This window comes from Dermacentor albipictus, chromosome 9, assembly GCF_038994185.2.
Source record: "Dermacentor albipictus isolate Rhodes 1998 colony chromosome 9, USDA_Dalb.pri_finalv2, whole genome shotgun sequence".
NCBI classification, from domain to species: Eukaryota; Metazoa; Arthropoda; class Arachnida; order Ixodida; family Ixodidae; genus Dermacentor; species Dermacentor albipictus.
Window position 1 is genome coordinate 12,731,338 of NC_091829.1, and position 24,455 is coordinate 12,755,792.

General features: G+C 46.4%; 1 protein-coding gene across 3 annotated transcripts in view; it reads right to left on the reverse strand.

Moving 5' to 3' along the window:
• Positions 1-19,209, reverse strand: part of LOC135911113 (probable ATP-dependent RNA helicase ddx17) — a 39,433-nt gene extending 20,224 nt beyond the window's left edge. The window contains exon 1 of one of the 3 annotated variants that reach the window (XM_070525635.1): positions 18,374-19,209. Coding sequence is in view for 1 of the 3 variants with exons in the window: in XM_065443230.1 (XP_065299302.1) it covers positions 13,520-13,569 (50 nt within the window). In the remaining 2 variants the exon portion in view is untranslated. Of the gene's footprint in view, positions 1-13,519; positions 14,317-14,370; positions 15,060-18,373 lie in introns of those variants that run through there. The other 2 variants (XM_070525634.1, XM_065443230.1) reach the window with 2 other exon arrangements.
• Between the last annotated feature and the right edge of the window lie 5,246 nt (positions 19,210-24,455).

Below are 24,455 nucleotides of genomic sequence, written 5' to 3' on the forward strand. Positions count from 1 at the left end.
ATACTGCACTGCAACATCGCCGCTGAAGAAGAAATAAAAAGATGCTGCAAAGGCATAGAAATCGGAGGGACAAAGACGATGAGAAGGAAAAAGAGGACGAGGATGAGGAAGGGAATAAGAAAAAAGAAACGAACGAGAAGGAGCGAAAAAGCAGACGAATAAGAAGGCCAAGAGCGCCATTATGTCTGGGACCTCATCCTCTCCCTGGCAAATGGGCAAGGGCAGACAGAGGATAGCTTGGGCGAGGGAGAGCAAAATACCGGGTCTTCGCTTGGCGCCGCCGGAAATTTCGGAACTAGGTCAGTGTTGCCTCGCCGCGACCTGCGAGCGGTCACGCCTCGTGGATGGGACGTCATTCCTGACCTTGATCGTTGCGTAAGAACAGACGCCAAGGAGACAAAAAAAAAAAAAATACGAAACTACCATGAGCGTCGCCGGCAAGACTAGCTATGAGCCGACGATAAAAGAAGCAACGTGGGAGACGAAACTAGCCAAACTTCTTTGAACTCCACCGCCGGGCCGTGGGAAGTGGAGACGGCGACCGTGTTCCGTGAACGCAGTTGTTTTGGATATTGATGGGGCATGTTTGTTTCTCATGCTTCGTATACTGTATTTGTATTTTGCAGTGCCTGTTGCGTGTGTTTTGAAATGTCTCGTCCGTATAAACTTTTCGTCTGCTCAATAGGCGACTGCGGAGCGCCATGTGAGAAGCTCTCGTTTCTTTCATCGGGGTATTTTTTAAATTTTACTTTTTCAAATTTTAGTCCCTTGAATTCTTCTGCACCAGTGCCGGTATTATCGTCTGCTAATCTTTCCGTTCAGGACTTAGATATACTTTTTTGTTGTCCTTTTCGTTCAGGTCCTAGATCTATTTGTCCTTTGTTTTTCCTCTCTATGGAGGCTTGGAGCGTGGGGGTGACTAGATGTTTATGTTCTGTCTGCTACAGCTTATAAGTAGCCGGTGCTCTTCTTGTCGTTGCCTAAAAATATGTCGTCTGTTTCTAGTTCGGTACAATTTTCTTGTTGATAATAACATGCGTTTTGCCTGTCTCTGCTTTGTTATTGGTGTGCTAAAGGAGGTGGTCAGAAGACATCTATCATGCTCAAACACTGTTCTCCTTGCGTTTCTTTCTCCTTGGGTGTTTGTTAGAAGTTATAAATTGCGCTACGCAACTTTCCGCCACATACTGTCACTTTTAGTAATAGCCGTTTGTTACGTGGGACATAGGTGTTTCACATCTGTATGAATTTACCCGCGCCCGATATGGCGCCTGCTGATCGGTTTAAGACATGGTAAAATGTGGTAATCGGTAGGAAATGGCAGGGGAGACAGCCTAAAGATTGTCACTGGGTTGATAATTTGAACATCACTTTGAATTTCGGACAGTTGGTAGTCAAGTCCTTGCAGATCCTTGTGCGTTTTGTTCCTCTTTGTGGTTCTGCTGGTGAAAGCGAGTAGAAGTGGAGTCCAGCTACGGAACTGTTGTTGCTTGCGGCTCAGTTGTTTCTCATCTTTTCTTTTTTGTATGTTTGTATGCGTGTGTGTGTGCGTGTCAACCAGGACGACAGACTATAGATTATCGCAACTGAAGGTAATTGCGAAGGCGCAGGTACGCTACCGGTACCACGAAGCAATGACCCTCGGTTTTTTGGCTCAAGACAGTAACTCTGACCAGTTGATGACTGTCAAAAGTCAGATAAGTAACGATAAGCTAGCCATCGGGTGCGTTCTATAGTCACACGCAGCATTTCACTAGCCACAGCACCCGCCGTGGTTGCTCAGTGGCTATGGTGTTGGGCTGCTGAGCACGAGGTCGCGGGATCGAATCCCGGCCACGGCGGCCGCATTTCGATGGGGGCGAAATGCGAAAACACCCGTGTGCTTAGCTTTAGGTGCACGTTAAAGAACCCCAGGTGGTCAAAATTTCCGGGGTCCTCCACTACGGTGTGCCTCTTAATCAGAAAGTGGTTTTGGCACGTAAAACCCCAAATATTATTTTATTATTATTACTAGCCTACTATTATGACGCACTGGAGAAGACAGCATGTTGTTATACTCGCCTCGATGCATATAACTTCGCTGCGGAATGTTCTCGCCTCTCACGATATATGTGATACTCTGGGCAACGACGTAATAGCACCATCGTAATCTTCGATAGGTATTCATAGCTCCCAATACAGCTCACCAATCGTTGTTACCCTAATAAAAAAAATTAGTTCCTCAATGAGGGCGACATTTCAGTGACGGACACTAAATTTGGGTCAGTATTTCGAGGTCTGCGGGCTGTTGCTTGTTTCGTGCTCGCCAAATATCACGCGCTCGCCACACGCTGTTTCTCCGCCCTCAGGTGACGCATACGTCGCCCGCTCGCTGACGAAATTGCGTCGCGATGAGTTGCAACGAAGTTTGAAGCACAATTTCGCCACTCGCATGGTGAATGCCACGATTACATTCACGGTGACCATGACAGCACTTCTATGGTCATCGTCATTATCTGAAGAAAGGACCACGTGGTAAAGCATTTGACAATGTCGCCTGAAGCGTGAGCTCGCGTGTACTTTAGACTGAATTACCCCGAACGGGCTGATAATAGTTCCACGCGAATATCCGATAGAAGAAGCCGCCGTAAAAGCGGGCCGGATCACGAGGCCATGGAGTGGGGGCACCACAACCGCTCCGACGTCGGAAGGAAGGAGCAAAACGCTCTGAGCGCCCCCACATATGGCCCCGTAATGACAACTGCAAAGCTGCGAAACGACAGACCTGCGTGCCCTGTTATTTTCGCGGAACCGCCTATTATCGGACCTTTGCGTGTGTATTGTACGCAACTGGAAGCATAGTGAGGTCAGTAGCACGCTCCGTATAGCGTAGTTTTTATTATTCTATTTTCGTAGTCAGGAATCATGGTTTGGGGTGTGCGAAATACCACGGGACCGTGACGATGCTTTAAGCCTTCTGCATATTATTGTTTTTCTCGCCGTCTGCGTGCACCAAATGGTTTCGTCTGCCCACCTTGACAAGAGCGTACTTCACGCCGTCTGCTCGCTCTGCCTGCTCTTCCCGAGTACGATCATTGATCTTAGCTTGGCCGACGGTGGTTGGAATTATGAGCAATTTCTGTCTTGCGTGTTCACCGGCCTCACTTTTACAACCCGCTTGCCTTATTTAATTCCTCTAGACTGCCGAGACAAGTGACCTAATGCTCCAACGCTTTCTTCTACTTGCCTTATAGACGTTTCGTCGTCGGCAGTCCTCTTAACATACTAAGGTATGCGCGTCTTTCGGTCTGGCGGGCGTCAATTTATTCACCTGGTAATACAGCAGACGACGCCTCGGCGCCCCGTAATCGTCTGCCTGAAAACGGGGACCGCTCTCATGTCGTGCTAGAAGACGTGCGGAAAATGACTGCACGGAGGATCGTGAAGAAGTCGTGAAACCCCTGCGCGGTTCTGTGCTCCCATGTCCATTGCGACCGTTCAAAAAGATAATTAAAACAGCCGCCTTCTATGCAAAGGTTCAAACGTGCCCGTCTGCGTCCGTAGTCGTAATTCTTGTCCTCCGTTTATGGTATGTAAGAGAGTGAAAGTACATTAGGATGGGGGTGTTTGCGCGAGCCAATTCGCTTTACGAGCCTCAGGTCGTAAATATGACTGCACCGAGACAACGTTCGATGGATCGCAGCTCTGTGTCAAATTTTATCGCTCCATTATTATAGCACGACCATAACAGAGGATCTGAGTACATGTTGCGTAATTCGAATAATGCTTTGCTAAAATGAGTATAATTCTGTACGTCGAATGATTACGTGGCGTTGCGGGCTTATATTCGAATGCGGGCCTATCCTTACGAACATAACACTGCAAAGTACAAAACACTCCAACTGCCTTCCTAGTTAGCAAAAAGAAAAATAAAGAAAGGAAAAGGAGGACGGAAACACGACGTAGTTGGTCTTTTTCTCACGTGCTGGATACATTTCTGGAAAGAAAAATGCAGTGATTGTAACGGAACAGGTAAGTGTGCTAGTTAAACGGAATTAATCATCTCACATTCACTGTAAATTGTAAAACTCGCTGTAATTACTCCCCTGCATTTGTTGTCGAGTGTCGACCCATCACGCGGTTCTTAACGATGCATTATAGCAGAGCGTACGCGGCAACTAGACTTACTGATGCGAGAACATCAACAACGAAAACAAGAAACCGCTGAAGAACACGTCACGCTCGCTGCCTTGGTGTACAGTGTACGCATAGTATAGGAGCGCGTACTACTTCAACGCTTTCGCTTTAACCGTTGTAGTGTTTTTTTTTTTTAAGATTTGCGCAGGCACATTCGCGTTCCTAGGCGAAGGTGTTCAGCGAGGCCCAGCCGCTCTTTGGGCAGACACGAAATATCGCGATCCACTGGGCGTGAAAGGTGAGCACGCGGAACGAACTAAAGATGGTGTTGAACGTGAGTTCGCGTTCAAAATATGCGAGTGAAAAAAAAAAGTAACACGGATGCGTTACGGCTATGTGGGTTGCTAAAGATTAGACCTGCGTCCACACGACCGAACAAAGGCACGGCATGGTCACGCCCTGTGGGATGTGCGAACGTGTCCGTCGAAAAAGAGAGGTGTTGCTTTCTCTCTGAATAAGCAACGCGTGGGACTTGGAAAGTGAGTCGCGTTGGGTACCTGGTGGTTTGCGCGATTTCAACGGAAAATGGCCAGGTTTTAGAGCTCGTTTACGATTGTCGTATTGACACCGATTATGTGGCGACCTTTTATTCGCCTGTAGTTTTGAGCAAAACTAAATCGCTGACTGATTTCTTTTTGCTGAGCCTAATTTTTCGAAGCCAACGATTATGCCGACCCTTCCGCAATCGCAACATCAACCTCAACGACCAATGCATCACGATTGCTGGCCGCCTTACGCGACTATTTCGGCAATAATTCGTAAACATTTATGTTATTCTTAGGCGCAGATAATCATAGCTGCCGATTTTAAACAAACAATCAAAATGTTGATTTATCGAACAGTCTTTAGTATACTTCATCAAGTACTGGTACTTTTATTGCGTTAGGTTGTAGTATAACTTTAATTTTATTTTATTCTGACATGGGGAGGGCTGAGTCGGTGTTGGCAGGCCTCATGTTTGCAAACGAAAGGGGCACTGCAGATCGCGGGTTCGCCTCCTGCTCACAGCATACCCTCCACCAAATTTGCTGATTCACCTCTGAATTTTTTTTCTGGTTTGTCGTTTCCTTTCCTTCCACTTAGGTAGCAAAAAAGTAGCAGTTCGAATAAATGACAGGGACGAAGAAAGCGACAAGAACAGCGCTGACTTCACGCGGCTTGTACTATATGTTCTTCAAATGGACTTGACATGCGGTATTGTTATTTCAAAAGTGCAAGAAAGGGAACGACGTGCAAGGCGAAATAAAGTAAAACAAAACAAAACAGATAGCAATTACATAAATAACAAGTAATTGAGTGAAAGAAAACAAATTAAGAAACGGAACACCATTTCTTATGCGACATGGTTTCCAGGAATGAAAAGAAAAAAATGTAGCTCTTGAGTTTATCAAATAAGGAACTGAATATTTCTGGTTGCACGAGGAAGCAATATCACTTAGGCAACAACGATATATATATATATATATATATATATATATATATATATATATATATAGCGTGTTTCATTATTTTTTTTCTTTTGTTTGTGGCTTTCATAGATATTGTTGTCTCTCTTGCATTTTTCTTCGTGCTTATACTGCATATCACATTATTCTTGGCGAAAAAAAACATATACTTGAAAGTCAGCACTGGTTCTGTCGCTTTCTGTGTCCCCGCCCGCTAAACTCTACGCTTGACAGAATGCGACGGAACGCGCAAAGAAGAAACTATAGAAATGCGCTACAACTAAACGCAACAGTCTCCTTTCACGGCATAATATTTTTTTAGTGAATATCGTAACGGGAAACGCATTGAATAATGCGTATACGGAGATATACACTGACGTACGGGATGACGGGAGACCATGGTAGTAAAATAGACGAAGCGAAGACGCAGAATCGACCAGATAATAATGAATGACTGGGCGCTCGTAAAATGAGACCTTGTCGTATTTTTCGGTAGGGTAGGAACCCGGTCCCGTGTTTCGAAAAAACAAGCATACCAGCAACTGCGTTCTCCCATGAAGTGCGTCCACTTATAGATAACCCCGTCGTCTTTCCCACTGCGACCGAGAACATCCACGTACGGTATCAAAGGACTCCCGCCCGACTGAATCAGTCTGCGCCGTCCGACTCGCATCGTTAGACAAAGTAGACCTTACTACGCTGGCCGCGCGGTTCGAGATTCGAGCGCGATATGTGGAGCAATCCATTAAAAGCGGACGATAAATTCCGCCGGAAACTTGAGATAACTACCGTGGACTCGATATATGCCGCTAAACGGGAGGGGGATACCCTGGGAACTGGTCTCTGCAAGCGGTGCAGGTGCGTATACGAACGTGGTGGCGAGGAGGAAAAGACCGAAACGACAACCACGGCGGCCGGGGGGGATCGCAGCCCGCCTCGCTTCGATATCCGAGGTGCATCTGTAATGCCTTTCGGGTGGTGCGATCCGGTCTGCATTCTGGATGCTGCTGCCTTCCGCGCCCGCCATTTTCCTTCCTTCCTTGAAGGCGCGTCGTGAGGCGGTCGCCGCGGCCATACGCTGACCTACTGGCTTCGACCGGCTAGTAGCCAGTCTTCCTCGTCGTCCCGTCGTCGGGGATTACCGGGTCAACGGGCCGGACGGACGACCGGGCCCCAACTGGAAACCGAGACGGCAACACGCAGCGACAGGAAAGAGCGTAGGAAGAAGCAGAAGGAATAAAGAGGAGCAGACTGGGGGATCGCGAGTGACCGCGGCGTAGTAGCAGACGACGCATGCCGTGGGAAGAGAAACGCGTACAACGCAAGGAAAAAAAAAAAAGATAACGTCAACTAAAACAGAAGATAATGAAGACGTAGACGGAAACAAAAGAAAGCAGACGCACAAACAAAGAAGCAGGCGAAGTAGAGGGAAGAAGAAACTGTCAAGCGACGAAGTAAACACAAGACGCGCAAAGTGAAGAAGAAGAAGTAGACGAGGACACAAAAACAAGTGTTATGCAACCAAGAAGCAGAACAGGGCAGACGACGCTTCACAAGCGCGTAGTCGTGAGAGCCGAAGAGTAGGCAGTTCCGTTTCTGCTAGAAGAACGATGAAGGAAAGAGGGGAATTGGTAGGGGCTCGTGAGATTGCGTTCGTTGAGAGGTCGACCGCCGTAAAAATGACGGCACCGTCGCCTCCTTTCCGCAGCGTGCGTAATTCCGTGTCAAGGACGTACGGGCCCCGTCCGTGTTTTGCGCCGCGAACTTGACCTGCCTGCCTGCCTGCCTTACGCCTCGTGTATAAACTTATGCGTACAGCCTCCCGATCGAAGAATGACGGCGCGTCGCTTTTGAGGAAAGAAGCGGATAGAAGGACGCGTTGCAGAGATAGGGATGTCGTTTATTTCAGTCACGGCCTGTTCGTTCCCGTATGCAACCGTGTATACTATGGTGGAACCTATTATAAAGCAAATAAAAATTATGATATGAAGCTCGGCTAGTGCTTCAATAATGCTGCTTTATCTACTGCACTTTGCCTGAACTTTATCCGACTTTCCGCCTGCAATAACGTTATTAAATTAATGTTCTGACTATTATAAATGTATAAGGAGAGAACTCTGTCGCATTGAAGTTGAGCAGATACACAAGTCGTCTGCAAGGTCGCAATTGTCTTCAGTTGCGACAGAAAGCAGCACCCATTGTTAACAACGATCTGTTTTCAAACAATGGTACTCCGAGAACGGAAGAGGCAACTTGCGTCTCGTAGTTATCACCGTCCTAGAATGCGAGGTGCCTCTGCGGAATAAGATGTGAAGTTGGCCGACCGCTTAGCTAGGGACTGGCATGACCGCTTCCTGTGTCAAGACGGGCATGACCTGTTGAACTTGACCTGATCTCGTTTCTTGGTCAATCGCGGCGCAAGGCCTTTCAGGGGTGTGGTGACTGCCTTCCACATTAAGAGTATGTTCGAAGTACCCGAGCTGTCTTTTCTATGGGCACACCAGTGCGCCAAGATGTCCAAGCTATCCAGGTGGTTCATTTGCCAACAATAATTTAGTATGCGACCATGCCTGATCATTTGGTTTTCTTTAGAAGGAGTGGCCAACTCTGATTTTCATTTCAAATTGGTGTCCGGTGACACTTTCTCCACTGAGGTCCTAGAAGACAAGTATAAAGTCGGTGCCTTGGCGATAACTTTTTTTTACGAGAAAAAGCAAACGAAAAGGTACCTGTACAGTAGCCTCCACGTTTTGCCTTAATAAAGTTGAGATACTCATACTATTCCCCCGAGAAATACCCAGTGATCCGCTCTGACTTCATTATGAATGAAGCAGCTAGGTGTGTGGCACTTGGCTGAAAATTCGCAAAGCGTTGAATTGACAATATAGTGTGTGGACATATCTAAAAAAAAAAAAAGAATTCAATGCTACAACCGTCGGTCAGTGGGACGCCCAGATTACAAGCCCGAGCCGCGAAGACCAGCATCGGCTGGTGAGAAAGGCCAAGCTCAGGCACACGGCATCCTGGACAAAGGGACGCCGCCCACCTCGGATGATTCCACCGCCAGCTCATTTCTATGAATAAAGTTTATTCCTCTAAACATGTTAACCGACAACCAAAGCAGCCATTGTTGAATTTTGAGGTGATTCCACATGAAAGATAGAGAGCGGAAGAGAGATAAAAGGAGAAGAAGAAACAACAAAGAGGCTGGGCACAGAGTATTTTGTATCAAACTAAATAATAAAGAAAAATGGAATATGTAGCTGATGTTCCCTCAGGGTTCTTTCTTTTAGTGATTTTCCGCTTTTTCACTAAGCTTTGTGAGGCACACCCAAAAATCTAGAAGGGTCGATTGAACAAGGACCTTTAAGTCACAAACACAGCAGCTGCTATCAGAGATGCCACACAGTGAAGGCTCTGGGTTTATTTTGACCACCTCGGGCTTTTAATGTGTACCTAAATCTTACCATAAACAAGCGTTTTCGTATTCCGCCCCCCGTGGGAATGTGCTGACCGCGGCCGGCTACCCAGAACTCGACCTCGAGCTGCAAAGCAGCACGCCACAGGTACTAGCCACCGCGGAAAGTGTGTAGTTTGTAAAGCACTCTCATGTTGGAGGTGCAAAAGTGACATTTTGGGAAAAAATGAAAAAAACTACAGCGGCATGTCTCTATTTCTCCCTCCCTCTATTTAAGTCAATTTTGGGCTACCACTACGATAGTACGTGAGGGCAAGGCCGCCTTGAGGAACTTGAGGAGCACCATGAGTGTGCCCTTCGCGGAATTCGTGTGGCAGCTGGGCCCACTCCTCGAATGATTTGATTCGGTGGGCTCGATACATAGTGCGCGTATACGTAACGCCTCGTGTCTATTTTTTTGCAAGGCGTCTCAGCATAAAAAGCTCCATATTCGTTGTGTTGTTTGGGTGTCCGTGATTTCGGGCCTTCGCACCCAACAAGTCAGAGAAGTAAAACTACGCAGAGAGAGAAAACAAAAGCGTGCGCTGTTTTGAGCGTCAGTCTCGCTAGTTTCACACGACAAGCTACTCTCCTCACTGGCACGACACGGAAGCAAGGAGAAGCAGAAGCTCTCGTCAATCGTGTCTTTTCATTTCATTTAATAAATACTTTGTCCTCCTCGATCATTTCGCTTTTTTTTGATCATAACTTAAGATCTAGCTAATCACGCGTGCTTTGCGCGTTTTTTTTTCTCTTCTTTTTAAAAGGTTTTACGAACGCTTTTCGGCTACAATAGCGACGTTGCCGCTGGTTGTAGTCATGTTCCATGAATGATCACCGTGGAATCGTCGTGACAGCCCATGAGTTGCGTTACGATAAATAAACGATTCAATGAATAAATAATAAAATATGCATAGCCGCTTTCTGAGAGATCGGAACAAGGGAAACCGCTAGAGTGTTCGATGGTCCAACCACGTTATTGATAAAGATTGCGCGGATCCCACGCACTGCGGGAATCGATGGACCTGACGCTTCTCGATGACTTCCGCACTCTCGCAATGCCAGGTTTTGTGGGGCAGGTAGAACACGCCAGTACGGGTGGGCATGTTGAAAAGTACGAAACGCAGCGCTAGACCCGATTCGTGTCAACGCCCCTCTCAAAGGCATGATCACTTGCCTCTCCTAACCGGCGCCTGTAGCTCTGGCTATGACGGTTCGCTGCTGAGGCCGAGGTCGCAGGTTTGGATCCCTTTATCGGGAGCCGCATTTAGATGGAGGCGAATTGCAATAACGCTTGTTTACTTAGATTTAGGTGCACGTTAAAGAACCTCCAAGTGATCAAAGTTAATTTCGAGTCCCCCACATACGGTGTGCCTCATCATGAGATCGTGGTTTTGACACGTAAAACCCCCAGAATTGTGTTTGATTAACTTGCCCCTCCCAATCCAGGCGTTGGTCAAGTGTCCTTTAGAGCAGCCACGGACTGTACGAGCACCATTTGCGACGTGTGAAATCCAGCTCCGCTACGCAAATAGCTTCTTCACCAAACTCTTCCTCTCTAACGCCGCAGCTTTCCTTCGTGCTTCCTCTCTAAGCGCGCAACTTTGCAAGAAACGCGCTCCTCCGCTATGTCTACTCGGCGAGGCGTCGACTCCAAATCCTGAAGGAACAGGCAAAGAAGCTTGGTCAACGTGCTACACGTGAGCGACTGTAATGCGATAACATTATTGAGGATCAACCCAGCTAATCCTATGATTGCGCTCACTCCAAGTCCGGGATTACGAAGCATGACGACACCCTTTCGAGGACATTTATAATGCTAGGATCTGCACAACAACTTCCCACCTTTTACTGCCACTCTTCGGCATTGGCCCAGTTTGGATTATATCATCTGCGGTATCGGTCCGTTTTACTCGGTGAGACACGCCACGGCACGTCGAACGCCAGGGGGGAGGGGGGGGGGAGCAAAGAAAAATTTTGCCCTATAAGGTAGGAACAGATTCCGACGCACCGCTGGTATCTCCGGATTGGATCGCTGATCGCTCACCAAGCGTTATCGAATTCCTACTTATCGAATCGATGCACGGACGCGCACCGATGCGAGAGATGCTTAAATGGAGAGCGCATAACGGGTATCTTGGTCTGCTGGTTCTGCATGCATGTGCAGTGCGATTCGGCCAGCCAGATCAGCCAGCTAGATAGCGAAACGAAATATAACTTGCTAAACACTTCGAAATGTATATTTCCAGGGCCATATGAAGGAAGTCATGCTGTTAGACGCTAGGAGATTCTCTCGCTCTCCCGGTGTTCTCAGTTTAAAATAAAATATTATCTCTTATTTCGTCGCGTGATGTTTGCTAGATTTACGAATACCAAGCTAGCTTATAAAATTAACTTATATTGCGTTTTAACTATAGTACTCTGCAATACTTTTGTTTCCCACTCGCACAAAAGGAGGAAGTTTCACATTCCAAATTATTTAATTAGGAGTGACTTTGCAAGTCACTCCTAACCAGCGGTAATTATCGGGGTGCGACATAGATGGATGTTTAATCCAAGCATTTTGAAAGCAGCACACAGCACCACTTGTAGCTTCATTTGAAAACCGAATGCTATGTTCACTGGAGTATGACTAAGCATCCTCGTTCCGTATGAGTATGATTATGGCTGCACAAAGCGTAAGCGCCACTGAAGAAATAGCATGAAAGAACTGCGAGGTCACACAATCTGTAACAGGTCCTGCGTTACAACGCGCACAACTTCTTTCCGTTATACGCCTTGAACGTAGAAATCACTTGGAGTAAACGAGTACTTTCACCAACTATGGGCATGAGCATCGATGAAATGCGTATGGCGCATCGATTTGATGTGTGGTGCCCTAAACGAAAGTGACAAACCGCAGCACTCGCTGCAATATGACAATTTGATCGTAAACACATGAGCAACAAAAAGAGAATGGAACTCGACGGAGGCAGTCATCCTATTGAACTAACAACATTCATTGATAGATTCATCGATCGATTGATTGATTTTTTGTTATAACCGCGCTTCGATGTGGTCCCGTGGCCGTAACTGCATGATTTGAAGTGCACCGCTCGTTTCGTTGAAGCTGAATAGTTTTGAGGTCAGGAATGCCAGCCATGCCAGGTGCAGAGGTTTGGTACTTTGGGACAAAGTTGCACGATGAGTTTTTGAACTTTTAGTTAAGCGTGAAGAACTTCTCTAAACAACTCAAGTGGGCTAATGGAAATTCCTGGCGACTTTGAATCCCTAATCAACCTCCCCCATGCGGAGTAACATGCACATGCCGGCAGGAACCCCTTTCTTCTCTTTCTCGCTTGACTGTCTGTTAAATCATGAGATAGAGAGAGAGAAAACAAAATTATGTCGTAATACGAGGGGATGTGGAGAGGTACTGGTTCACCTAGCATTGCGAGGAAATTTCTGCAATTACAATAACTTCAACCTTCTTTTTTTGAGTAATTGATGATAGTGTACGTGAGGCCAGCCTCGCTATTGCCGTCGGATAGGTGCTAACACTGCACGCATTTTTAAAACAACAAAAATAAAGCATTTTTCTACAGTTACACTCAATTTCACTTTCTTGAAGTGTGACCAAGAATTCCAAGTTTTAAGTTCGGCGAAATGAGCTTTGGGGGTGTTTACAGTGTTGCCGAACTCATTGGGCTTCGATGATGTGGAGTCTTTTTTTTTTTTCGCACGAGCTGAGAAAAGAATAGATACACAAACAATGGTTGTGATTCAGCCATTATACAGCACCTGTCGTAAGACGGCAGCATAACTGTATTTTACTTCCTGAGACCCAATAAATATGCATTAACCTCTAGCTGTGCGACCCATGCGTTATATTTAGTAGCAAACAAACTGCTGTAAAAACAAAAACAAAATTGTGCATGTAAGTACACTACTTAGGTTCGCTGAAATTGCAGCGTCAGACCCACAATTCGTCATATTATATATATGGATCTGTAAGGGGCCAAGTATGAATCTGGCACTCTGCATGCGAATTAATCCTCCAAAAACGGTCTTATCAGTGTGCTTTATGTCATGCGGATATGTGAATTCTCGCACATGTCGTCTGCTTGCAGTGAAAGAGATCTCAGTTTCGTGACGGTAACACTGTCAGACAATTCGCTTGCAACGTGACGTCGAAGGAAATCCAACATGGCGATAGGTCGCACCGTGGTAGTCTCATACGTGTTTTTGGCGTGGATTCATTTGAGTTTGGTGTCTCGTTCGTCTCACAAATTCGACTGGATGGAGAGGAAAATGAGGGTGAAGCCAATTGAGTATACGGCTATCGTATTCGTAACTGCCTCTCCTTCGCGGCGATTGCATAAATGCGTCTGGGACGACCAAGTGATGCACAGTGGAAAAATTTTTTTTTCGCAACTGCAGGTTACATGTAGCATCGACTTACCTGTTATTCGAGTAGCTCGCTGAGAAGTGACGTTGTCTCTGCGGAGACATCGACTGTGGTGGCGGGTTGGGAGAGGAGTACGGCGGAGGGAGACCGACGGTCACAAATCCAGGGTCGTCGCGTCACGAGAGAGAGAGAATCAAACAAAACAAAAACAAAATGCGCGCTAGGCCGGCGGCAAGGCTTGTCTGCAGCCGGTGCGCGTGTGTCTCTTGTGCAGACGTCGTCCGTTCGGCTGTGGGGTTCCTCACTTGCTCGCTTGCCGGACACGAGTGTGATTGTGCGGACAGTTTACCTAGGTGCCCTCACTTTACGTTAAATAACACGCCAGGCGGCGCCACGGGCGCGCCGTCACGTGACTCTCCGCGTCTTCTTTCTCCGGACGCTGCCATTGGCCCGCCGCCCTCGAATCGGTCGTCACCTACTTTGCCCCGCAGCAGCGGAGAACGACGCGGACGTTTCGGCTACGCCGTAAGACGCTGCCGCCGTAACGTTACGCAGCTTGCGCGACGAAAGGAGGGGCGAGGAGGTACTAGGAGACGCAGAGAGGCTCCATCACACGGAGCGAAGAGCGCAGGAAAAGAAAGATAGAGGAACAGAAGAACGTGCGGGCCGAGGAGGACATGTGTCGCGTCGCTCTCTCCCAAATTCGAAATAAATGGTCGACGGCGCTTCTGCCTCGCTAGCTTAATTTTCGTGGGCTGCTTCTGCTTTTTCTGTTATTTTTCTTTTCGTCTGTTTGTCTTCTGCTACTTCCTTCTGGCGCCTCGCTTCGATCGGGAACCGTGCAACCTTGACCGAATCAAAGGAGCGTGCGCGCTCCGAACCGCCCCCCCCTCCTCCTTGCTTACCTCTCTCACTCCTCCTCTCCGCCTTCCGCATACCTGGCGAGTCGTTCAACCGCCATGTTAAGGTGAAGGTCACTTGCGAGCTTCATCTTCTTCTTTTGCTCTCCTTCTGTTGCACTTTGTACGTGTGTTTTTGTTTCTAAATATGTCTCCCCCCTACCATCCACCGGTGTTCGTGGCTTCCCCTCCCGCTGTACCGAAGGAAGCAACCCTCGAGCGAGCGAGGAATCCCTGCCGAGAAGAGACGACGCTCAGGGAAGCGCGGAAACGCGGCGTTTCCGTCTGTGCGCGACCGCCTAACGGTTTTTCTGTCTCGATCTTCTGCACGAAGACGTGCGCACTGTTCGGCGTCTGTTTCCGCGTTGCACACGACGACGTGGAGGGGATACGCCTGTTCCTCGTAGGTTTGCCGGACGCGATAGATCCGGGCACCAGGATTCGCCCACGATAAGGGGGCCGTCACGCTCCGTTCCGTCTGCTTCGGGTCATTTTTGGAGCAGACGATGACTTTAGGAACAGTCATTGCAGACGTCTCCCAGGAAAGCAAGTAGAGGATAGGAAATATATGGTATACCGAGAGATAAATAAATAAACGATAACGAAACGAGGCAAGCACGAACTACAAACTGCACCTGGTCGCGAGAGAGAGGCAGGAAGTAGTTTTGGGGCAGTGTTATTGTGTAATACAGAAGCAGACGGCGAGGAAACCGCTGCGCGCCGATGTAGAAATTGAATGGAGTACTTTATGACGACACGAAGTTGGGGGGAGGACGCCCGTGAAACTTAAGGCGTTTCCGCTGTAGGGGATGGTGTTTTGAAATCACCAAAGCAAGGATCTCGGTGGGAGCAAAGCCGCAATAAAGAACGTGGTGTGACAGTTTCTTGGGCAGTTTCCGCCAACGACAAGGAAGATTTGAGCATCTTTCCATTTGCTTCAGGCCATTTTCAGAGAAGGTGCGATGTCTTTATTAGCACCGTATTAGCAGTGGTAGCAGACAGAACAGCTCGGATGGAATTTTCTCTCTAGAAAAGAGAATATGGCAGTGTAAAAGCGAATGAGATAAACGCGCTTTACACGAAGACAGTCGCTTGCGGAAGTCGAAAAAGAAAGTAATTTGGAACAGCAATTTACGTAACACAATAACGGGTAGCATCTAATCTCCATAGAATCCAAGTTAAATTTGAATGGAGTAATTGTAACACGAAAAACTCCCGTAAATCACGACGACTTTGCGCCCGGAGAAGCTCTTCTGAAATCATCGAAGACGAAAAGAAATGATTGATCTCTTTATGCGTCTCGAAGCCGCAGGTCTTGAGATGTCTAAGATACGTATAGCTCAGGTATATTCTTTATTATCGAATGTAACACAAAGAAAACCTCCGTAATCTTTAATCTTAATGCATTAGGGCATATAAACCTTCTCCTTTGAAATATACAATTGTGATGTAAATTGTGCATGTGTGTCTGTCGTGGTTATGATGATGATGATGAATGATGTTCCACATTCCCGACAATGACAAGAGAGGTGAACATGTGGCGAGCATTTCCATGGCGGCCTATAAGGATATCATTGAATGAGGAAAGGCAAGCCGCAAAAGACCAGTACTGAAGAAGGACACAAAAGACAGGACCGGCGCCGTTTGTGTCCTTCTTCAGTACTGGTCTTTTGCGCCTTACCTTTACTCATTCAAGCATGAACCAACTAGCCCAAGCAAGAGTTTTACATGAGGATATCAGCCCAAGCTTTTCTTTGTATGATGTACTGTTTGCTGCACGTTAGCGTAATCTATTAAACCACACCACAAGCCCGCGCTGTTGCATCATTCTTAACATAGCATTTCTAGGCCCTGCCCTCCTTTCAAAAGAAACTCGCCTATTGCTTTCTATATATAATAAATATAAGCAACAAAATTGTATTTATTCGATCACGTTGCCAAACTTGTGTGGTACATCACTAAATTTGCTTTGTTGTGTGATTTCCAGCCTTTCTGTGGTAATTTTGTCCTCGGTAAGTTTGTAGTCTTTGCAAGAACACTTTCTGATATTATTGTTGTTTTTCCTTTGGAGAGATGGCACATAATCACCGTGGTGGATCGGTTAAAATTTGGGCGGTTTGCAGAAAATGGATGAAAGAAGTTTTGAGAAAAAAAAAGCTATAATAGGGAGACACGTATTCTGCTTGGTGTTCAAAGTTTATAAAAACGTTGTCTGTATATTCCCGACCAGACTGGTTTCCGTCCAATACTTGATTTCTAAGTGGAAACGTCGTCATGCTAAAGTGAACCGAATCATAGGTGAATATCAGGATTTACTGTTTTAGGAAGGCAGCTGATTGGTGTCAAGAATAAAGTCTGTTATCTCTGTGCAGGCATTCTGGTAGCTGCTTCCCAACGTGGAAGCTCCGAGCGAAAGCGGTATGTTTTTCTACTATACACAGCGTTGCGCTTACGTTCATGCTGGCGCAACGTTGTGTATAGGGACCTCGAGCAAACTTATTCCTAATCGTTGGCACGCAAGGAGAAAGGGGTCAATTGTGTCCGGTTCCCCGCGCTGTATACACAATGGAGATGCCGCCGAATCTGTCCTGTGTGTATAGACATTTAGTGTCGGGACACGGCAGCGTAGGCTCGTTAGCGTGACCTCGAATTTGCGTGTTGGGCAGAATTGACGGCTCCAAGTGTGGCGGTGGTAGCCAGAATGCGAGGCCAAGCTCGTTGGTCGTTGTTAATCTCCGCTAGTGGCAGTGATACAGGCGGTAGGGGCAACGGCAGATTTGGTTTGGTGCCTACGGATATGGCTCAACCCACTACGGGGCAACGGGAGATCGGCCATGAATCGGGCGGCAGTAGGTAAAAAGGGGAAAATGCTTAAATAGAATTTTATAATTTAAGAATGATATAATGAATACTAATCGTTAATACCAATTTTCAGGCCATGTATTTTTAAAATTTCAAGTTAATATTTTTGTGCTCATATTGAGGAAAGTAAGATGATAAAATTAACACGGCGCTCTCTTTTTCTTTCAATTACAAAATTAAATGTGGCATCACATACTATTGCAGTGTCCTAGTGCCGACGCCCCATGAGGCACTATCGCTGGAGGCGTAATGACTAATCCAAGTTGGCGAAGGGGACCTTCTAGAAGTCGTTTTCTGTGCACATCGAATCTGAGGCACTCTACAAAGAAATGTTCCATAGTTTCAGGTTCGTTGTAATAAAAACATTGCGGGAAGGTGCCAAATCAGACCTTTGGGGATAAAAATTAAGCATTGGTATTCTGCAACGCATTCCCGTGAATGAAACTTCAAATTTTCTTGTTGAACACCATCTGCTGTGCCAAGAGAATATAAGGTGCTGAAAATCGGTGTTATTTAATACACACGATTTGGTATGTTTTTCTTGAACAGAAAAATTTTAAAATCTTGCGGCCGTGATGTATGCCGGCGGTATTAGGATCCTCAGTACCGGGCTTTATGAGATGCTGCCGCTAGTGCGTCTTCTGACTCGTTTAAAGTGAGTCCCACGTGTCCTGGTACCCATACCAAACGGATGAGGCGTAAACGTTGGGGTACAGATGAATAAAATTGTCGGAGAATGGTAGATGAATTTCGTATTGATAGAGCATAACAAACGGATAGGGAGTCGGCTATGGTTACGACTGAAAAAATATATATGAGGGAAGTTTTCGTGGAGCTAGAAGGATAACCGATAACTCTGCCTGAAATATTGGTGTAATGTTGGGCAGCCAAAAAGCGGCAGAATCTGACTGTTCACACTCTGTTCACATAGGCCTCTTCGTTTTTTTCTTTGTCTCTTAAAGTCTCGTGTACCGCAATAAATTTGCAATCAAAATCGTAGTGCCGTCAGTTCATGGACATTCAACAAAGTTCGCAGAAAGACATCTGCAGGTTTTCTATTGGCTGTCTAAATAGATATTTTTGAAGAATACAGTAGTTACGCTTTCTAGCGCGCCGCTCATTCAGGCAAAGAGGAAAAAATACAGACAGTTTGGCTGGCGAGATCGAGCCCACGTGGCAGAAGAAGACTCGTGCCCTACGCTGCGGAGTCCACCACCGTTACACCAAGAACTCGAAGCTGTCTGGCAGGTTCGAAGCGAGTCTGCTGGCTGCAAGCCCGTCTGGACGTCCTGCCACAAGGGCGCCGGTGCCAATCCACGTCGTCTGGACTTCCCCACGCGCAGCCATCGGACGAATGCAGACGGCGTAGCAACTCGTCTGGAACGCATCCACAATGTTGAACGCCTCGTCTGGAACCGACCGGCTGCTTCTGCCGCGCAGACGACGCCAGAATCCTCGATACGAAAGTCTTCGGAAGCCCAAGATCGCGACGATGGACGCCGCTGGTCAGCCTGTCCCTGTGATCATATTCGATTCCCGGAGCATGAGACCGAGGCGTTGTAGGGAACGCCAGGTCCACTAAGATGTCCATAATCCGGTCGTTGCTCGGTTGGCCTCCGCAATCCTTAACATCATCAGGTCGACTCCGGTCTGCTGCACCAAGCCATCTCCCGCCTTTTGGCTGCGAACTTTAGCCTCGACATAAGGCCAATACTGACCGGCACCTCGATGAGCCGCCAGAATAGCCAAAAAGCGTCCATTGTGCTCCACCCGGGAATAGCGCACCTTGCCGCCCCGAACTTTAGTTCTCATGACGAGAACGCTTCTGTCTTGGCGATGTACACAGTCTCGCCTCGTCTCGCTTGTCACGGCTGCGAATAAGACTTCGTCCCTGCGTCGTGCTTACACAACGATAGATCAGCATTGTTTGTTTAATTTAAAGTTTATTTTATATTAAAGAAGTAAATTACTGCGTTTCCTTCATTGCAATTTTCGGCCTTTATTCTGTATTGCATGTAGCTCTCACACGCAGCTGTTACATACAGCTATTTTCTGTAATTTGACGCATTGTTTCCCGATCCTATACCGGGGTTTTTTGTCTGTACAGTGTCTGTTAACTCGCACACCTCAGGCTGAATTCGCAAAGCTTCTTATCCGTAAGCGCTCTTCGCCATTGGTTATTCGGCTTCCGTATCATGTGTACCGGTGTTGTGCACTCCCTCTTGGTCCCCGTTTTTTCAAACGCTTTACACCCATTAATAAACAAGGCAAGAACAGTAGTAAGTTGGTAAAATCCAATTCGAGACGACGGGAAAACGCACTGTTGAATAAGCAGGGGAGGCAGCGTCGTGTAGCAGACGACACTTTATTCGATTGTTGCCTTTGGACCTTGTGTAACGACCAGAGAATGTGTTGTCTGCTCTCATTTATGTAGTCAGCATCCACTTGTCAGACTTTGCCCGGTTCGTCAAACAAGCGACAGGAGATTTCAGTCCCTCGACTCATGCGACAGCGTCGAGGAAATCGAACCCAAGGCGGGGCAATGGACAGCGCTAGTTGAGATCAACGTTACGTTGAACTTGAAATCATCCTACGGTTTGGTGATGTTCTTGTTTCATACGTACTGCTTACTCGCCGTGTTCATGTTGCCGTGCTTAGGAGTGAGCTCGTTGTAATGATTTTAGCCCGACCAGGACGCTGGATTTGTCACTTTGTCGCTGTACAGATATCAGTAATTTGTCAATACTTTCACTAGCTGCGTGAAAGACCGTGAAGGTAGAGAAACGTCGCAGAAGAAAACGCAGCTGACAAACAGACTGAGAAAGAAATGTTTTCGTATGCTTAAGTTGCATAATGCCTCCTTTCCTGATAGTTTTTTTTTCTTCGTTTTACTATTTGTTGTGCGTACTCTTCATTACCTACAGCGTGGCCAATCGCCCTCGTGGATATGACGCACATGTGTAGGCCATAGAAACAACAACAAATGTGGGTACGTGCTATTGATGAGGATCGTTATTCTCGTCGTCATCATCATTATCGTCATGTAGGATGACGACTACTGCTTACAATGAGTACCAAACACCCCTAGCCTTCGCAACGTATGCAACTGGACCGCTGATGGTGAAGGTTAGGGTTAGTGGGTTAATCTTGTCGAGTATTCAGGGGCCGACAAGCAGCTTTGTTTTCCACTGCTTTTAGAAAAAGCATGCACTCACACATTAAGATATGTCGGTGCTCTCTTGCATCACTATTCTAGGCGATTATATCAGTTTTCTTTGTTATTATTTTTTGGTAGCCCGAAGAAAAACAAAAACGCATTGGATAGCCTTTGCCCAATAAATAATATAATGTTTGAGGATGCAAACGACTTGCGTTTTTAAGAAGAATCCGTCTGGCGTTAATCTTCAATGACACAAACAACAGTTGACTATCGTTAACGAACTCGAAGGGACCGTGATACCAGAACGTAGTTTCCGAAAAATAAATTGAAGCGTGAAGTTTATAAACCCCCAACTCTGCAGAAGAAACAGATATCGAAGTTCTACACACTCCATCTGTTAAACGTGCGTTAATATATATATATATATATATATATATATATATATATATATATATATATATATATATATATTACGACTTACGTGAAATTGTTAGTGTTTCCGAATGTCTGACAAAAGCTCTATTCACAAATGAGTGCTTTTTTTTTATTCAACAACTATGAACCACTTAGACCAACAACGTATTCTACTGTTAATGGTAGTCCGTTTTTGATGTAATATTAGGTGTAGTTTACGTCATTGTTATATCCTTCTTTGTTGCTTGCTCTGTAATGCTGTATAATGCTGTATCTTAAGCGTACCATCACTATTAAAACAAAATGAGGTTCTTGATTTGATTGATAATGCCTTTGTTACTCAGGCAAACTAACCTCTTTTAAAGTAGACTGCCACCCCCTCCACTCCTCCCACACACACGTACATTTTTTTTATGTTCTGAAGGACACCTCTGTCCTGGTCAGAGCTGTGTTGGTAAAAAAAGGGAAAAAATATTTTCGAGACTTTTGCTTCAGAACTCAGCTGTAATCAGTCCTCAACTACTAGCATTGTATATATGCGGCACATTGCTCCTCATTTCAAACTTCGGAATTTTATTAACAGAACAATGATATGGAGGACCAAATTGCAGCGACACCAGAGGAGCATGTGAAGAGGTACATAACAGTACTAGGGACAGAAGATCATTGACGTCGAACAGAAAACAGAAAATTTGAACTGAACACGCGTGCTTGAGGAAAATGATCTGAGAGTGTGGTGCGAGTGTTGTTCACGTCGTGAAATTATGTTCAGCAATTTCACAGCATTAACATGCATAGATCTAAAAATAAAAAAGTTATTTATAACAATTTGCAAAGCGAGCGTGCGTTTCGAAAATGTATTACATCAATCTGAGTTATTCAGTGTATCTATTTTAATAATAGTGGAAAATGTGCTCTATTGTGCTCGCGATCAGCTTTACTTTGCTGCAAGCATTCTTTCATACGAGGCGACGATGCGTTTCCCTGGTTAAAGGTCGGTGCTCATAGCTTGCGTGCTACCGGCGACGAATTACCTTCGCGGTTGTAACGAGGGACTCTAGGCAGTCCTTCGACATTTCTTTTTTAAACCGCCGTCGATCCCTTACGCTATCTTCTTATTATATAGCTTATCGTCCACATAAACTAAACGGCAATGCTTACGCAGTCCAATGAATCCGTATACGTTTCGTACCGCTTGTGATCGCTGCAAATTTCACCAGATTCGAGACGATTCGGCAAAACATTCTGCCCCACCGCCGCTTAAGTATCGTGCAGAAAACGCGTGCAATTATTGCGCCGCATATAGAACGCCTGAGTTGGGGGGAAAAAGATAGTGTGGCGGATCTCGAGAACCGAGAGGCGTTTTTTCGGTGGCGTATAGACTCGCTCGGTCAGACGGGGTAGGCGAACTCGACTGACCCGTTTAGGCGAAGCAGCCGGAGGCCCTCTATTCACAACTTCGTTCAACTTCGCCTCTTTCGCTTGAATTTCTCTTCGGGCGGCAGAGAAAAGGAAAGAAAGGCGAAAAGGGGCGAGAAACGAACGAATGAAGAAGAAAAATGGCAAAGGCAAAATAACAGACCCGTGTCCGTGCGAGTTTAAGAGAGGCGCGAAAAAAAAAAAAAAGCCCTCTCAACGCCGTGTTTGTATGTACAGTCATGGTACGGTGGGCGCTGCGTACGACGGCGATCCCGAGGCCGTTGCTCGCTTCGCTAGCGCCTGGTGTTGGAAGCGGCGAAAGCAAAGGCCGCTCTTCGAGACGGCCTCGAGGCGTACGCGGCAACGCACAGCTCAACCCTGTGCCCCGTCCAGGGCAAAGACCTCTCGGCCGCGCTCGATCATGTCTGCACCGCGCACGGCGGACCTGCTCGAAGGTCGCGGAGGATGACTTCGTCAGGCGGTTCCCGAGCCACACCTGCAGGTTCGGCTCGCGTTCTTTGAAGGCCCAGGCTGGTGTGCGCAACCGTGCGGGAAAACAGGGCCCACCAAATCCTGATCTCGCAGGTTGTCTACGTCAGAAAGAACAGCCCTGATGCCCGCGCCGAATATCCGTCAAAGACGGTCTTGCCTCGAGCTACGACTTGTGCTTGGACCTAGACTAACTGTGCGTATGCGTCCTGCGTAGCCGATGTGTTCAGTGTGGTTTATGTGTGACGTTCAATGTTCACATATCATTTCGCTTTTCATCGTTCCCATCTGGCGGAGCATGCTAGGCGGACTAGGCAAGCTTTCCCGCTAGGATTCCTCAAAAAGCTAATCTTTCTGGTCGCAGGGATGAACTTGTTTGTTTGTTGCCCTCCTTGAAATAAGGAGGGCAGAAGAAATATGGAAGAAACAATGGAGGGGGGGGGGGAGGCTGTTCACCGTTAGTTCACAGCTGACTTTAAATTACGTACAACCTAGTCCGAATAACAGCTACAGTTGTTTAAGACAGCCGCTGAATTTCAAAATAACTTAACAAAAAATTGAGGGCCCAACGCTATGTTGATGCACAGTGCCAGGTACTTAATGTTGCCCTTAGTGTTAAATGACCTTCATTGACTACTGTCTTATTTTTCTTGTACAGAGTCATTCCGTGAGCTCTGTAGTCTCTATAGTAAAATGTGCTCGACCAATTCCAGAGTTGCAGCTGTCATACTAAAGAGTTGCATACTTTTGGCCGGGGCGGTAGGCGTGGTGTTATGTGTGTGAAAGAAAAGGAGTGTTATGACGATGTGAACAGAAAGCGTGAATAAGTCGTCTGTGAGATGCAATCAATGGCCTGAGAGGTGCGATTGTGTCAGTGCTTTCGCATTACAGTCACTCAACTATAGTATATGAGGACCTGATAGTTATTTTTAAGGATTTAAAAGAATGATTTATTGTGATGTTCGGAAGTTTTCTTTCTTTCGTGACGCTAGTGCACTACAACCCTTCGTATTCGATAGGTACGTCCTTGTGAAAGCTCGGTTTCCCCGAGTCTTTTTTTCTTGTGAAATTCACATTCACTCTATTCGAAGATGGACTTGGTGCGAAAATGAAAAGGATAGGCCAATGCTCACTGAATGCCACTCTGAACAAGAAAAACGGGTGTTAACCGAGGAGCCTGATTTTTATTAATCATACAATGAGAAGCCAACAAACAAAGACGCCAAGGACAACACAGGGGAAATTACTTGTACTTACTAATTGAATGAAATAAATGATAAATTAATGACAATGAAAGTGGATGAAAAAACACTTTGCCGCACGTGGGGAACGGTCCCGCGTATTTGCATTACGCGTGCGATGCTCTAACCAATTTTGTGAGTGGTTCCGCTGGCTAATACTCCCAAGGTTAGTTGTAATAGTAAAACATTAATACCTAAGGAAGTGGATGGGGAAACGGCGGCGCGTAGCTCACTTGGTTGGAGCATCGAACGCGTAATCCGATCACGTGGGATCGTTCCCCACCTGCGGCAAGTTATTTTTTAACCACTTTCATCGCCATTAATTTATCATTTCTTTAATTCAATTAGCAAGTACAAGTAATTTCCCCTACGCTGTCTTTGGCGTCTTTGTTCGTTGGCTTCTCATTTTATGATTACTGCCAGTCTGGTGGCGTTTGGCAGTTGTCTCCAGCGTCCAGCTAAGTCCATGAGGGGAGCTTCCCTGATCATGCGGGTCGTAAACAGAG